The sequence below is a fragment of the Mustelus asterias genome, chromosome 19 (assembly GCF_964213995.1).
Source record: "Mustelus asterias chromosome 19, sMusAst1.hap1.1, whole genome shotgun sequence".
Lineage (NCBI taxonomy): Eukaryota > Metazoa > Chordata > Chondrichthyes > Carcharhiniformes > Triakidae > Mustelus > Mustelus asterias.
This window is the reverse complement of record NC_135819.1, coordinates 26,695,837-26,713,360: the sequence shown is the minus strand read 5'-3', so window position 1 is coordinate 26,713,360 and position 17,524 is coordinate 26,695,837. Positions and strand designations below refer to the sequence as shown.

The 17,524-nt window shown below is 48.7% G+C and overlaps 1 protein-coding gene across 1 annotated transcript in view; it reads left to right on the top strand.

Moving 5' to 3' along the window:
• The window catches only part of LOC144507660 (dynein axonemal heavy chain 3-like), a 459,789-nt gene that overhangs the window by 227,219 nt on the left and 215,046 nt on the right, over nucleotides 1–17,524 (top strand). The window contains exon 21 of the mRNA XM_078234817.1: nucleotides 13,891–14,113. Coding sequence (XP_078090943.1) covers nucleotides 13,891–14,113 — 223 coding nt within the window. The remainder of the gene's footprint in view (nucleotides 1–13,890; nucleotides 14,114–17,524) is intronic.

The following is a 17,524-nucleotide window of genomic DNA, read 5'->3' as shown; positions in this document are numbered from 1 at the left end:
GAGAACAAAGGCCGGCGGGGTACAAAAAACAGAACAGAGGAGATGTCAGGGGTAAGTTTTTAACTCAGAGGGTGGTGGGTGAGTGGAATCGGCTGACGTCGGTGGTGGTGGAGGCAAACTCGTTGGGGTCTTTTAAGAGACTTCTGGATGAGTACATGGGATTTAATGGGATTGAGGGCTATAGATAGGCCTAGAGGTAGGGATATGATCAGCGCAACTTGTGGGCCGAAGGGCCTGTTTGTGCTGTGGCTTTCTATGTTCTATGTTCTAAAGTGTCATCAGTCTATAAGTTCAGACGGTCAGGGGGACAGCACCGTCGTTGTGACCTCCTCAATACCGGCGGCGACACCGGAGTAGGCACTTGCGGTGGCATTCTCCCCAAGGCGGCGTCCAGCTGTTCTTCCACGGACTCACAGACCGGTTGACCCTGAGGTGACGGAGGCGACCATCCTCTGGACTCAGGCAAGCTGTCCACGGGAGTAAAAGGGTTAAGCAATGGTCCCGATGCTGCCCGCGCCGTGTCCGGGGGAGAAACAAGAGTTAAGGGGTTTGTAACAGGGGGTATGGGAGTGACAGGGGTTGCTACGTCCCCTGCTGGCGCCAGGTCTCGGATCGAGACCGTGTCCTCTCGCCCGTCAGGGTATGCCACATAGGCATACTGAGGGTTGGCATGGAGGAGATGGACCTGTTCGACCAACGGGTCGGACTTGCGGGCCCTTACATGTCGCCGCAGAAGGACGGGTCCTGAGTACGTCAACCAAGACGGTAATGAGGTCCCCAAGGAAGACATCCGAGGGAATGAAAACAGCCTCTCATGGGGAGTAGCATTGGTTGCCGTACACAGGAGGGAGCGAATAGAATGGAGCGCATCAGGGAGTACCTCTTGCCAACGGGAGACTGGAAGACTTTTTGACTTCAACGCCAGTAAGACAGCCTTCCAGACTGTAGCATTCTCACGTTCCACCTGTCCGTTACCCCTAGGGTTGTAGCTCGTGGTCCTACTAGAGGCAATCCCGTATGAGAGCAGGAATTGCCTCAAGTCATCGCTCATGAACGACGAGCCCCTGTCGCTATGGATGTAGCCGGGGTACCCGAACAGGGTAAAGAGATCACGGAATGCCTTGATCACCGTGGCAGCGGATGTATCAGAGCAGGGAACAACAAAAGGGAATCTAGAGTACTCGTCAATGATATTGAGGAAGTACACATTCCGATCTGTTGAGGGAAGGGGGCCCTTAAAATCGACACTCAGTCTCTCGAAGGGACGAGTGGCCTTGACTAAATGTGCCCGGTCAGGTCGGTAAAAGTGCGGTTTGCATTCCGCGCAAACCCAACAGCTTCTTGTTACGGACCTGACGTCCTCCACCGAGTAGGGCAGGTTGCGGGCTTTTATAAAGTGGTAGAGCCGAGTGACTCCAGGATGGCATTGGTCATTATGGAGAGCCTGCAAACGGTCCTCCTGTATACTGGCGCATGTTCCACGCGAGAGGGCATCCGAGGGCTCATTGAGTTTCCCTGGACGGTACATGATGTCGTAGTTATAGGTGGAGAGTTCGATTCTCCACCGCAAGATCTTGTCATTCTTGATCTTGCCCCTCTGCGTGTTATTAAACATGAACGCCACGGACCGCTGGTCCGTGATCAGGGTGAACCGTTTTCCCGCCAAGTAATGGCGCCAGTGCCTGACGGCCTCCACAATGGCCTGGGCCTCCTTTTCCACCGCTGAATGCCGGATTTCGGGGCCTTGGAGGGTGCGGGAAAAAAAGGCGACGGGCCTGCCCGCCTGGTTAAGTGTGGCGGCCAGGGCGAAATCAGATGCATCGCTCTCCACCTGAAAGGGGATGGACTCGTCAACAGCGTGCATCGTGGCTTTCGCGATGTCGGCTTTTAATTTATCGAAGGCCAACCGGGCCTCTGGCGTTAGGGGAAAAGTCGTGGACTTAATGAGCGGACGGGCTTTGTCCGCGTAATTGGGAACCCACTGCGCATAATAAGAGAAGAAGCCTAAGCATCTTCTCAGTGCTTTTGCACTAGCAGGCGAGGGAAGTTCAGAAAGGGGGCGCATACGGTCTGGATCAGGGCCAATAACCCCGTTTTCCACCACGTATCCTAGGATGGCGAAACGGCGCGTACGAAACACACACTTCTCCCTGTTGTAGGTCAGGTTCAGGCGAGATGCAATGCGTAGGAAATTCAGGAGATTCGTGTCGTGGTCCTGCTGGTCATGGCCGCAGATGGTGACATTATTCAGGTACGGGAAGGTAGCCCACAGCCCGTTCTGGTCCACCATTCGGTCCATAGCACGCTGGAAGACCGAGACCCCATTGGTGACACCAAAGGGAACCCTGAGAAAGTGATACAAGCGACCATCCGCCTCAAAAGCCGTGTATTGTCGGTCCTCTGGGCGAATGGGGAGTTGGTGGTAGGCAGACTTGAGGTCTATGGTGGAGAACACCCGGTACTGCGCAATCTGATTGACCGTATCAGATATGCGCGGGAGAGGATACGCATCCAGCTGCGTGTATCGATTAATGGTCTGACTATAGTCAATGACCATCCGGGGTTTGTTCCCGCTCTTGACCACCACGACCTGCGCCCTCCACGGACTAGCGCTGGGTTGTATGATCCTTTCTTTGAGGAGCCGTTGAACCTCAGATCGAATGAAGATCCGATCCTCAGCGCTGTAACGCCTACTTTTAGTCGTGATGGGCTTGCAGCCTGGCACAAGATTCTGGAACAGGGAGAGTGTGGTGATCTTCAGCGTCAAGAGGCTACAGGCGGGGCGCGTTGGGCAATTTGGAGGCCGCTGCTGTTCTCCCACTGCCAGTGAAGGGAGTGGCCCACCGTACTGTAGGTTTACACTCCTCAAGTGGACCATGAAGTTTAGTCCGAGAAGTATTGGTGCGCAAAGGTACGGCAACACGAGGAGCTTGAAATGCTCGTAAACTGTGCCTTGCACCGTCAAAGTTACTACGCAACTCCCTAGCACGGTGACAGACCGGGTCCTCGATGCCATAGAGATTGTCTGTTTGGCAGGTTGAATCCGGAGTCCACCCCGCTTCACAGTGTCTGGGTGGATAAAGCTCTCAGTGCTCCCGCTGTCAAACAGACAATAAATCACGTGGTTATTTACCTGGATATTCATCATAGATTTGTCAAGTCTACGAGGCTTGGCCTGATCCAGGATGATCGACGCCACCGTTGGTTCCTGAGCGCCACTGCAGGCAGCTGAAATCAACGAGGAGGACCCCTGCTGGTCATTCGCGGTCGGTGCTGACCAACATGGCTGCTCCCATAAGTCGCACGTGGGTGATGGCGCCAAACTCAGCGACCCCTGGTGGTCACACACCTCCGACTCCGTCGACCGTAATGGCGTCGTCCTGGCCTCACACGTGGACGAACCCCTCGATGATTTCGACGACGAAGAGCCGAGCTCTGAAGAATCGCAGGCCGCACTGCCGTTCCTAGATTTAGATCGGCACACTTTCGAATAGTGCCCTTTCTTACCGTAGGCGGAGCACAACACAGCCTTAGCGGGACACCGTTGCCGAGTATGCTTCGCTCTCTCACAGAAGTAACAACGCGGGCCGCCCGGAGCTGCTGCCGTCGTCTGGCCCGAGTGTGAGCACGCCATTACGCAGCATTTCGAACCCGAGGGACGAGGAGGGATTGGCGACTGTTCCTGCCACGTTGTCTCCACGTGGTCTTCCGGATACAATACTAAGCATTTGGAGGCCGTCTCCAGCATCTCTGCTAGCTCGATTGCCTGGGTAAGGTCAAGGTTACCTTTCTCCAATAGTTTAAGTCGAATGTACGACGATCCGACTCCCGCCACAAACGCATCTCGGGCGAGGTCGTTCATGCCCTGCTCAGCCGACACAGCTTTGCAGTTACAGCCCCTGGCTAGCTGTAGGAGCTCGTTCGCATATTCCTCCATCGTTTCGCCAGACTGCCGTCGTCAAGTGGCTAAGAGGTAACGAGCGTGTATTTCATTGGGCGGTTTGATATAACGCTTCTTCAGAAGCTCGAGGGCCTTTGTATAATCGGTGGCCGCACGGATCGCGAGGTAGACAGTGTCGCTTACCCTCGCATGGAGGACCCGGAGTCTGTCATCATCTGTGGTGACCGCTGCGGAGGCTGCCAGGTAGTCTTCGAAGCACTTCAGCCAGTGGTCGAAGGTGTTAGAGGCACCCACCGCACGTGGATCTAGTGTAAGGCGTTCCGGCCTCAGGATCTGCTCCATACTCTCTTTTTTTTTTGACAAGAGTTTAACAACAGTAATTAAAATTGATCGGCGTTATCAAACACGAGGCTAGATGCTCGGGAAATAAAGGCTTTTATTTACTGTAATGAAGCATCCAATAATTATATACACGATCCCAGACTGAGGGGTCCCAGCCAGAGCAGGAACTTTTATACCTCTCCCAGGAGGCGGAGCCCGACTGGGATGTACCACAACACTACAGTACAAAGGTGTAACAACCCCACCCTAACCCCAACAGCAACAAGTCGCACAACCCAACAGTAACATATGTACATCCTTGTAGTACTGGCCAGACCCTGGCTCAGTACTATCCAGTGGGAACCAACGATGGTTCACCACAATTCCTCTCCCAGGAGGCGGAGCCGACTGGGGTGTACCATAACAACTATATTAACAGGTAGAACAGCCCAACCCTAACCCCAACAGTAACATATATACAGACTCATAGTACTGGCCAGACCCTGGCTCAGCACTACCTAGTGGGAACCAACAATGGTTCACCACAGTATCAACCTAGGAGCAGGCTACTTTAGAGCTAGTATTGCACACCAAGACAGAATTATTAAGTGATCTCAAAACAAAGGAACCTCTAGACAATAATAATCATAACATAGTACATTTTCACATGTGAGTGTGGGTCTAAGACTAATGACTTAAGCTTCAGTAAAGACTATTATAACAGTATGAGGACAGAGTTGGCTAATGTAAACTGGGAAAATAGGTTAAAAGGTAGGACAATAGAGAAACAATAGCAGACATTTAAGGAGATATTACACAACTCTCAGCAACGATCTATTCCATTGAGGAAAAAAGACTCTATAAGAAAGATTAAGTATCGCTGGTTAACAGAATGAGTTAAAGATAGTAACAAATTGAAAGAAAAAATGCCCAATGCTGTGAAGATTTGGTAGAATATTGGACAGATTTTAGAATTCAGAAAAGAATGACTAAACAAGTACTAAAGAAGCAGAAATTAGAGTATGTGAGAAAGCTAGCTCAAAATATATAAAAAGATGGTAAGAATTTCTAAAGTATTTTAAAAGAAGAGTAACTAAACTCTGATTGGTCCCTTAGAGAGTGAGACTGGGAAAGTAATAAAGGGAATCACAAAATGGTGGAAGCATTGGACTTCTTCACTGTAGAAGACACAAAGATACCAAGAATATGTGAAAATCAGGAGGTTAAAGGAAAGGAGGAACTTAAAACAATCATAATCATGAGATAAAATATATTGGGAAACTAGTTTGACAAGTAACAGAATCACACAATGAAGAAGAGGCTCTTCAGCCCATCCAGTCTGCACCGACTCGTGAGAAACACCTAACCTATCTACCTAATCCCATTTACCAGCACTCGGCCCCTGGACCAGACGGCCTGCATCCTAGGGTCATAAAAGAAGTAGCTGTGGGGATAGTAGATGAATTGGCTGTGATTTTCCAAAATTCCCCAGATTCTGGAAAATTCCCAGTGGATTGGAGAATCGCTAATATAACATCTCTTTCAAAAGGAGGAGGGAGACAGAAGCTGGGAAAATATAGACAAGTTAGTCCAATGCCTGTCATTGGGAAAATACTAGAATCCATTATTGATGAGGTAATAACAGGACATTTGGAAAATCAAAACATGATCAATATGATTTTGTGAAAGAGAAATCATGTTTCATTAATTTATCAATAATTCTTTGAGGAAGTAACAGGCAACAGGATAAAGGGGAATCTGTAGATGTGATGACAAAGTGCAGTATCAAAGGCTACTCCACAAAGTAAGAACTCATGGTGTCGGGGTAACATATTAGCATGTACAGAGGATTGGTTAGCTGACAGGAAGCAGAGATATTTTGGAGTTGACAAGCTGTAATAAGCAGAGTGCCACAGGGGTCAGTGCTAGGGCCTCGACTATTTACAATTTATATAAATTACCCGGATGAAAAGACAAACTCTGTGGTTGCTAAATTTGCTGATGGCACAAAAGTAAGTGGGAAAGTAAGTTGCAAAAAGCACATAAAGAACTTACAAAGGAATTAGGAGTGGGCAAAATTGGCAGATGGAGTATAATGTGGGAAAGTATGAAGCTGTTGACTTTGGCAGGAGGATATTAGGCAGTATACTATTTAAATTGAGGGACATTGCAGCACTCTGAGACACAGAGGGATCTGAGTGTCTTAGTAAAGGAATCAGGAAAAGCTAGTTTGCAGGTACAGCAAGTGATTTAGAAGGCAAATGGAATGTTGGTGTTTATTGCAAGAGGAATGGAATATAAAAATAGGGAAATGTTGCGATAGTTGTACAGGGCTTTGATGAGACCACATCTGGAGTGCAGCATATAGATTTGGTCTCCTTACTTAACAGAGGATATAACTGCACTGGAAGCAGTTCAAAGAAGGTTGACCCATATGATTCCTGGGACGAAGGAGGTTACCTTATGAGCAAAGGCTGAACAGGTTTGGTTTGTATCCATTGGAGTTTAAAAGAATAAGAGGTGATCTTATTGAAACATATCCGGTGGTGAGGAGTCGTGTCAAGGTGGACGCTGGGAGGATGCTTCCGCATGTGGGGAAGTCTAGAATCCCACAACGTGAAAATTACATCATCATCATAGAAACCCCACAGTGCAGAAGGAGGCCATTCGGCCCATCGAGTCTGCACCGACCACAATCCCACCCAGGCCCTACCCCCACATATCTACCCGCTAATCCCTCTAACCTACACATCCCAGGACTCTAAGGGGCAATTTTTAACCTGGCCAATCAACCTAACCCGCACATCTTTGGACTGTGGGAGGAAACCGGAGCACCCGGAGGAAACCCACGCAGACACGAGGAGAATGTGCAAACTCCACACAGACAGTGACCCGAGCCGGGAATCGAACCCGGGACCCTGGAGCTGTGAAGCAGCAGTGCTAACCACTGTGCTACCGTGCTAACCACTGTGCTACCGTGCCGCCCAGTCTTTCATTTAAGACAGAGATAGGGAGATTTTTATTTCTCTCAGAGGGTCGTTAATCTGTGCAATTCTCTTCCCAGAGTGCAGTGGAGGCTGGGTCATTGAACAGATTCAAGGCTGAGTTAGGTTGTTGATCTACAAAAGTGTCAGGGGTAATGGGGAGGTGGACAGAAAAGTGGTGTTAAAGCCACAATCAGATCTACTCAAATGGGAGGTGCACCCAGCTCCAGCTCCTCACAGACCGCCTTAGGGAATTGGAGCTGGAACTGGATGAACTTCGGATCGTTCGGGAGGCAGAGGGGGTGATAGATAGCAGTTATCGGGAAGTGGTAACACCTAAAAACGAAGCTAGCTGGGTGACAGTCAGGAGCGGGGAGGGGAGGAAGCAGTCAGTGCAGGGATCCCCTGTGGTTGTTCCCATCCAAAATAAGTATACCGTTTTGGATACTGTGGTGGGGGGCGGGGATGACAGTAAGCCACTGTGACCAGGTCTCTGGCATGGAGTCGGGCTCTGTGGCTCAGAAGGAAAAGGGGGAGAATGGGAGAGCAATAGTAGTGGGGGACTCAATAGTTAGAGGCACAGACAGGCGGTTCTGTGGGCGCGAAAGAGACTCCAGGATGGTAGTCTGCCTCGCTGGTGCCAGGGTCCTGGATGTCTCTGAGCGGGTAGAAAGCATCCTAAAAAGGGAGGGTAATCAGCCAGACGTCATTGTCCACATTGGTACAAATGACGTAGGCAGAAAGAGCAGGGGAGTCCTGCAAGAGCAATTTAGGGAGTTAGGTAGAAGGCTAAAAAGCAGGACCTCTCAGATAGCAATCTCTGGATTACTCCCCGTGCCACGTGCTAGTGAGGCTAGGAACAGGGAGATTGTGCAGCTGAACACGTGGCTAAAGAACTGGTGCAGGAGGGAGGGTTTCAGATTCGTGGATCACTGGGAAGTCTTCCAGGGAGGATGGGACCTGTACAAGAAGGACGGGTTACACCTGAACTGGAGGGGCACCATTATCCTGGCTGGGAGTTTTGCTTGTGTGGTTCGGGTGGGTTTAAACTAATGTGGCAGGGGGGTGGGAATCAGAATAATAGGTCAGCAAGCGTAGAAACTGGGGACGAGCATGGGGCCAAGACAAGACTACCTAAGAGGAAGAGCAATCTGGGGGAGGATGAACTCAGTGGGCTGGAGGCCTGGAGTGCATCTGCTTCAATGCAAGGAGCATAACGGGCAAGACAGATGAACTTAGAGCCTTAACGCATGCGCGGAACTTGGATGTGGTTGCAGTGACAGAGACTTGGTTAAAAGAAGGACAGGACTGGCAGCTGAATATTCCGGGGTACAAGTGTTTTAGGCGAGACAGAGGAGGGGCTAGAAGAGGTGGAGGAGTAGCAATACTGGTTAGGGAGCATATTACAGCGGTACAGAGGGTGGACAATTTGGAAGGATCATGTAACGAGACACTGTGGGTAGAGCTCAGAAACAGGAAGGGCGCAGTCACTATGTTGGGGGTATACTACAGGCCTCCCAACAGCCCATGGGAAGTTGAGGAACGGATATGTAAGGAGATTCTGGACAGGTGTAGAAAAAATAGGGTTGTTGTAGTGGGAGACATTAATTTCCCTCACATAGACTGGAAATCGCTTAGGACTGGGGATCCGGACGGGGAGGAATTTGTAAAATGCGTACAGGAGGATTCTTTGGAACAATATGTTGATAGTCCGACTAGAGAGGGGGCTATACTGGACCTAGTACTGGGGAATGAGCCCGGTCAGGTCATCAAAGTTTCAGGGGGGAACATGTGGCGAACAGTGACCACAATTCTGTAAGCTTTTGGATAGTCATGGAAAAGGATGAGTGTTGTCCTATGGGTAAGGTGCTGAATTGGGGGAAGGCTAACTACAGCCGGATTAGGCAGGATTTGGTGGCTGTTGATTGGGAGAGGCTGTTCGAGGGTAAATTCACATCTGGCATGTGGGAGTCTTTTAAGGAGCAGTTGATAGGACTGCAGGACAGGCATGTGCCTGTAAAGAGGAAGGATAAGAAAGGTAGGATTCGAGAGCCGTGGATAACCAGAGAAATTGTGGGTCTAATCAAAAAGAAAAAAGAGGCATACATAAGGTCCAGGCAGCTAAAAGCAGATGAAGCACTGGAGGAATACAGAGAAAGAGCTCAAACGGGGAATTAGAAGAGAAAAAAGGGGTCACGAAATGTCCTTGGCAGACAGGATTAAGGAGAATCCCAAGGCATTTTATTCATACGTTAGGAACAAAAGGGTTGTCAGGGAAAAAATCGGACCTCTCAGGGACAAAAGTGGGGAATTATGCTTGGAGCCCAAAGAAGTAGGGGAGATCCTAAATGAATACTTTGCGTCGGTATTCACAAAGGAGAGGGATGTGTTGACTGGGAGTGTCTCGGAGGGGAGTGTTGAACCGTTGGAGAAAATCTCCATTACAAAGGAGGAAGTGTTAGGTTTTTGAGGGAATTTAAAGACTGACAAATCCCCAGGGCCTGATGGAATCTATCCAAGGCTGCTCAGGGAGATGAGAGATGAAATCGCTGGGCCTCTGACGCAAATCTTTGTCTCGTCACTGGACGCAGGTGAGGTCCCAGAGGACTGGAGGATAGCTAATGTGGTCCCGTTATTTAAGAAGGGTAGGAAGGATAACCCGGGTAATTATAGGCCGGTGAGCTTGACGTCCGTGGTCGGGAAGTTGTTGGAGAAGATTCTTAGAGATAGGATGTATGTGCATTTAGAAAGGAATAAACTCATTAACAATAGTCAGCATGGTTTTGTGAGAGGGAGGTCATGCCTCACTAACCTGGTGGAGTTTTTTGAAGAAGTGACCAAAATGGTTGACGAGGGAAGGGCCGTGGATGTCGTCTATATGGACTTTAGTAAAGCGTTTGACAAAGTCCCTCATGGTAGGCTGGTGAAAAAGGTTGGAGCTCTTGGGATAAAGGGGGAGGTGGCTAGATGGGTGGAGAACTGGCTTGGTCACAGAAGACAGAGGGTGGTAGTGGAAGGGTCTTTTTCCGGCTGGAGGCCTGTGACTAGTGGTGTTCCGCAGGGCTCTGTATTGGGACCCCTGCTGTTTGTGATTTATATAAATGATCTGGAAGAAGGTGTAACTGGGGTGATCAGTAAGTTTGCGGACGACACAAAATTGGCAGGACTTGCAGATAGTGAGGAGCATTGTCAGAAGCTACAGAAGGATATAGATAGGCTGGAAATTTGGGCAAAGAAATGGCAGATGGAGTTCAATCCTGATAAATGCGAAGTGATCCATTTTGGAAGAAATAATGTAGCGAGGAGCTATATGATAAATGGCAGAACCATAAAGGGTGTAGATACGCAGAGGGACCTGGGTGTGCAAGTCCACAGATCCTTGAAAGTGACGTCACAGGTGGAGAAGGTGGTGAAGAAGGCATATGGCATGCTTGCCTTTATAGGACGGGGCATAGAGTATAAAAGTTGGGGTCTGATGTTGCAGATGTACAGAACGTTGGTTCGGCCGCATCTGGAATACTGCGTCCAGTTCTGGTCGCCACACTACCAGAAGGACATGGAGGCTTTGGAGAGAGTACAGAGGAGGTTTACCAGGATGTTACCTGGTATGGAGGGGCTTAGTTATGAGGAGAGATTGGGTAAACTGGGGTTGTTCTCCCTGGAAAGACGGAGGTTGAGGGGAGACTTAATAGAGGTGTATAAAATTATGAAAGGCATAGATAGGGTGAACGGTGGGAAGCTTTTTCCCAGGTCGGTGGTGACGTTCACGAGGGGTCATAGGTTCAAGGTGAAAGGGGGGGAGGTTTAACACGGATATCAGACGGACATATTTTACACAGAGGGTGGTGGGGGCCTGGAATGCGCTGCCAGGCAAGGTGGTGGAGGCGGACACACTGGGAACGTTTAAGACTTATGTAGACAGCCATATGAATGGAGTGAGAATGGAGGGATACAAAAGAATGGTCTAGTTTGGACCAGGGAGCGGCGCGGGCTTGGAGGGCCAAAGGGCCTGTTCCTGTGCTGTATTGTTCTTTGTTCTTTGTAAAGTAGAAAAGAACTCAAACAGGGAATTAGAAGGGCAAAAAGGGGTCACAAAATGTCCTTGGCAGACAGGATTAAGGAGAATCCCAAGGCATTTTATACATACGTTAGGAACAAGAGGGTTGTCAGAGAAAGAGTCGGACCTCTCAAATACAAAGGAGGGGAATTATGCTTCGAACCCAAGGAAGTAGGTGAGATCCTAAATGAATACTTTGCATCAGTATTCACAAAGGAGAGGGACACGTTGATTGGTAGTGTCTCAGACGGATGTGTAGACCCCTTAGAACAAATCGCAATTACAAGGGAGGAAGTGTTAGGTGTTTTAGAAAGCATTAAGGTAGACAAATCCCCAGGGCCAGATGGCATCTGTCCGAGAATACTGAGAGAGACAAGAGATGAAATTGCTGGGCCTCTAACAGAAATCTTTGTTTCTTCATTGGACACAGGTGAGGTCCCAGAGGATTGGAGGATAGCAAATGTGGTCCCGTAATTTAAGAAGGGTAGCAAGGATAACCCGGTTAATTATAGGCCAGTGAGCTTGACGTCCGTGGTAGGGAAATTGTTGGAGAAGATTCTTAGAGATAGGATCTATACACATTTAGAACTGAATAATCTCATTAACGATAGACAACATGGTTTTGTATGAGGGAGGTCATAGCTCACAAATTTGGTTGAGCTTTTTGAGGAGATGACAAAAATGATTGACGAGGGAAGGAACGTGGATGTTATCTACATGGATTTTAGTAAAGTATTTGACAAGGTCCCTCATGGCAGCTAGATGGGTACAGAACTGGCTTGGCCATAGAAGACAGAGGGTAGCAGTGGAGGGGTCTTTTTCTGATTGGAGGTCAGTGACTAGTGGTGTTCCGCAGGGCTCTGTACTGGGACCTCTGCTGTTTGTGATATATATAAATGATTTGGAAGAAGATGTTGCTGGTCTGATTAGTAAGTTTGCGGACAACACAAAGATTGCTGGAATTGCGGATAGTGATGAACATTGTCAGAGAATACAGCAGTATATAGATAGGCTGGAAAATTGGGCGGAGAAATGGCAGATGGAATTTAATCCAGATAAATGCGAAGTGATGCATTTTGGTAGATCTAATGTAAGGGGGAGCTATACAATAAATGGCAGAACCACCAGGAGTATAGACACACAGAGGGATCTGGGTGTGCAAGTCCACAGATCCTTAAAGGTGGCAGCACAGGTGAAAAAGGTGGTGAAGAAGGCATATGGCATGCTTGCCTTTATTGGACGGGGCATAGAGTATAAAAGTTGGCATATGATGTTGCAGCTGTATAGAAGGTTGGTTAGGCCACATTTGGAATACTGCATCCAGTTCTGGTCACCACACTATCAGAAGGACGTGGAGGCTTTGGAGAGAGTGCAGAAAAAGTTTACCAGGATGTTGCCTGGTATGGAGGGTATTAGCTATGAGGAGAGATTGAGTAAACTAGGGTTGTTCTCCCTGGAAAGACGGAGGTTGAGGGGCGACCTAATAGAAGTTTATAAAATTATGAAGGGCATAGATAGGGTGAACAGTTGGAAGCTTTTTCCCAGGTCAGAAATGACAAACACAAGAGGTCACAAGTTCAAGGTGAGGAGGCAAGGTTCAATACAGATGTGTGGGGGACGTATTTGACACAGAGGGTGGTGGGGGCCTGGAATGCACTACCAAGCAAGGTGGTTGAGGCGGACACGCTAGGATCATTTAAGACTTATCTAGATGGCCACATGAACAGACTGGGAATAGAGGGATACAAATGGATGGTCTAGTTAGGAACACATGATTGGTGCAGGCTTGGAGGGCCGAAGGGCCTGTTCCTGTGCTGTATTGTTCTTTGTTCTTTGACCTATTGCTATTCTTAGTCCCAATGTCCTTGTGTCCCCTTGTCTGAAAAGACCCACTTACCACAACTCACTGTTTCCTGTCCTTAATCCAATCTGACACCGACCCTCCAATTCCTCAGTTTTGTTAAGGAATCTTTTTAATGTGTTACTTTATTAAACATCTTTGTAACTTCCATAGAGGACACCCACTGCATTCATTACCCTGCCCTGTTACTTCAACAAAAAACTCACTTAAATTAGTCAAGCTCAATCTACCTTTTACAAAACCGTGCTGACTCTCCTTAATTCACTCAAACTCTCTGAGTTTCTGTTGATTTTTTTCTGATTATTGTATCTAGAACCTCACCCACCACCGATGTCAAGCTCACCAGTTATTCGGAATGCCCCTACACCCTTTCCCATTCCCCAATCTTCTGAAAATTCCTCTTATCTCGGGACGATTGGAGATTCTGTCCACCGCCACTTCCTTTAGCAACTTGTGATGTCAAGTATCTCCGGCCTGTCAGTCTTCACCCTATCCATTACCTCGACTAATTCCACTTGGACTGGTATTTAAACAGCATCCTCTTCCTAGTACATACCGATACAAATTACACATTAAGTACTCAAGCTTGGCGTTGTGCCTCGAAGTGTATAACACCTTTGTTCCTAATAGGCCTCATTGTGTCTCTTATTATTTACGTCAGTGGAATATTTGTGGGATTATTTTCCTGTTGACCATGTTTCCATCCTCACATTCTTTATTAAACAAGATGAATGGAACTGAACAGCTGGATTGTTTTTCTCCTCAGATTTATGAAATGATGCTGGTACGTCATGGCTTCATGCTGGTTGGGAGTCCCCTGGGGGGTAAGACATGTGCGCTGAAGGTGCTGGCTGGCGTGTTGGAGTTGCTGGAAGTGAGAGGGCTGATGGATGAACACAGAGTACAATACATCATCATCAATCCCAAAGCTATCACCATGGGCCAGCTGTACGGCAGCTTTGACCCAGTCTCACATGAATGGAGTGATGGTGAGTGTGGCCTCCACTGTGATGGATATGGGGATCAGTTCAATGCCAGTCAGCAGCACAGTCAGGACACTAATCTGAAACTAACCTCACCAAGATTCTTTGTGTCTATAATACAGTTATCAAAAGTCGCTGGCTGGGATTTTCTGGCCCTTCCTGCCAGTGGCACCTTCCAGTTCCACTGAAGAACACCCCTACCATCTGTTCCGGCGGTGGGAATGGTGAATCATACCAAATGTGTAGAGACCAGCGGGACTGGAAGATCCAGCTGGTGGGACTGGAAGATCCATCCGGTGGGACTGGAAGATCCAGCCGGCGCCCAATGGCCTTCGCCATGGGAAAACTAGTCATGGGGGTGGGGGGAGAGGGGAAACAAGGTGGAGGGAGGTGGAGGAGGGGTGGTGGGGACGAGGAGGGGAGGGGGAAGGGAGGGGTGCAGGGAGGAAGGGGGGTAAGGGAGGAGAGGGGGTGAGGCTGGAAAATTCTGACCATTCACTTTGGAATTTTTCTTTGCGAAGTAAACTGTCATGTGGACAATTGTTAAAATATTAGGTGGAGCATTTCTGGAATTATACAACTTGACAAATAGGTTGGAAAGAGGATAATGAATAATGTGTTTGATTTAGTCAATGGACAGAAGGTTACTATACGTCACAGACATAGCTGCATCCTTTCACAACTGTTTACGATGGATATGACCCAGAGCTGTGTATTCCTCACAAACTTTAACAATAGTGAACAGGTAATGTATCAGAGCTGCTCAGACACATTCTGACACAGTCGCTGCAGTCACTGTGTTGGGTAGCGGGGCCATTCTCTCAGCACTCTGCATTCGCTGGCTGTCTTGGGATTCTCAATACAGTGAAGAATAATGTCGGCCTTGGAGGTGAGTGGTTTCTTTGTTATGGGCTGTCTGACATTCCCACAGCTTGATTTCCATACACCAATCCCAGCTACTCCTCAACAATTATTTTTTATATTCGTTCATGGGACATGGGTGTCGCTGGCTGGGCCAGCATTTATTGCCCATCCCTAATTGCCTGCTGGCAGTTGAGAGTCAACCACATTGCTGTGGCTCTGGAGTCACATGTAGGCCAGACCAGGTAAGGACTGCAGATTTCCTTCCCTAAAGGATACCAGTGAACTGCATGGGTTTCCCGACAATGGTTTCAGGTCATCAGTAGATTCTTAATTCCAGATATTTTTTATTGAATTCAAATTCCACCATCTGCCGTGGCGGGATTCGAGCCCGGGACCCCAGAACATTAGCTGAGTTTCTGGATTAATAGTCTAGCGATAATACTACTAGGCCATCGCCTAGTATGTGCTCTTGACGTGGAGATGCCGGCGTTGGATTGGGGTAAAAATGTGCTCTTGTCCAGGGTAAAATGCTTTGAAGTAAGATGCAGGTGAATCTTCAGCAAGATTTGAAGACTGATTCCCTGGATTTGACTTGTCGATTGCCACATTCGATAGAATGATAGAATTACAGAGGCCATTTGGCCTGTCATGTGGATGCTGGCTCTCTGAAGGTGCAGTTCACCTGGGGTCATATGCCCAGCATTTCCCTATAACCCTGCAAATGTCTCCTTTTCACATAAGGGGCAAAGTTTTCCCAAAAACTTTCCAAAACCGGAATTGTCTGGCCGTTCACTTCCCGCCGCCGCTACCAGCGAGAACGGAGAATTTGGTGCTCAGCCAGATCTCTGTTCACTGCAGCGGGACTGGAGAATCCCCCTGGCGTAAATGGCTGGAAAATTCTACCCACAATAAAGTAAAGTTTATTTATTAGTTAGGCTTACATTAACACTGCAATGAAGTTACTGTGAAATTCCCCTAGTCGCCACACTCAGGCGCCTGTTCGGATCAATGCACCTAACCAGCACATCTTTCAGAATGTGGGAGGAAACCGGAGCACCCGGAGGAAACCCACGCAGACACGGGGAGAACGTGCAGACTCCACACAGACAGTGACCAGTTGGAGTCGAACCCGAATCGCTGGCGCTGTGAGGCTGCAGTGCTAACCACTGTGCCACCGTTCCACACCAGGTTTTTGGGTGGATTTGGCACAGCAATCTTCCCACACTCGGTCAGTTATTCTGACAGCTTGGGGGGAGTAGGGCTAAACACACCGGGGAATCTGCTGCAGAGTGCCCGGGTGCCAATGCACAAGGCACCCCGATCTCCGAGTGAACTGGCAGAGCTCTTCCCACCCGCTATACACAGGAAGCAGCTGGGGATTGTGGAGAGCATTTCTGTCCCAAGTGGTGGTGAAATGAAGTTTCTTTATTGAACCTTTACTTTGATTTACTTTACAAAGTTTTTTTTGTTTGTTATTGCTTGCTACTGGAGACCCTTACTGCTGGATGAAGACAAACCAACACGAGGCGCCGGCATTGTGGCATCAGGACCCTCCCGATGAGTCCCGTGGCGGACCCCCGACATGCCCCCCCCCTCCCTTGCATAGCTTGCCCACCGACCACCCCCCTTGCAGAGCTCCTCCCTGTATAGCACCGCCATCATCGTACATACCCCCCCATTATAGCCCCACCCCCACTCAGGCCCCAGCCACTTGGCACTGCTCCTGGCACACTTATTGTGTCCCAACAGGCACTGCCAGGTTGCAAGGTGGGCACTGATCGGCCATGCCCCTGACTGCCCAAGGGCTGTAATGGCCGCTGCTCCCCCTGGTGAGGACATGGTGCCTATAGTGATTCTCACCGGCATGACATCCTGCCAGTGAGGGGAAGGATTCCGGGAGGCCGGAAGAAGCTGGACGAGAGCATGTAAGGCTTCCCGCTCTTTCTGGGTGCAAAGCCGATCCCGTCAACAAAAAAGGGCCGGAGGATAGCAAACTGATCTGTGCCTGCCGTGAATCCTCGCCTGCTATCCTCCCAGCTCACCGCGCTGAACCACCGGCCCAGTGAGCAGGTCAAATTGCATCCACATATCCAATTCCTTTTTGAATGGCTCCAGCACAGTGCATTACACATTACCGTCAGTTATATATCGGCAAAAGCAGGGTCCCAACACCAGCCCCTGGAGAACTCCACTTTTCTCACAAGTCTGTTGTTTGGAATTGTATTGAAGTCCTTGTACACCACATCAACAGCATTACCCTCATCGACCCTTTCTGTAACATCCTCAAAAAACTCCAGCAATTTGTTAAATATGATTTCCCCCTTAGAACCCATGTTTGCTTTCCTCAATTATCCCACATTTTTGAGGTACATGGTGATCTAGTGAAAATGTCACTGGACCAGCTTGGAAGTATTGTAAACTGTGAGGAGGACAGTGTAGAACTTCAAAAGGACAGGGACAAGTTGGTGGAGTGGGCGGATAGGTGGCAGATGAAATTCAATGGGGAGAAGTCTGAAGTGATGCATTTTGGTAGGAAGAACATGAAGAGACAAT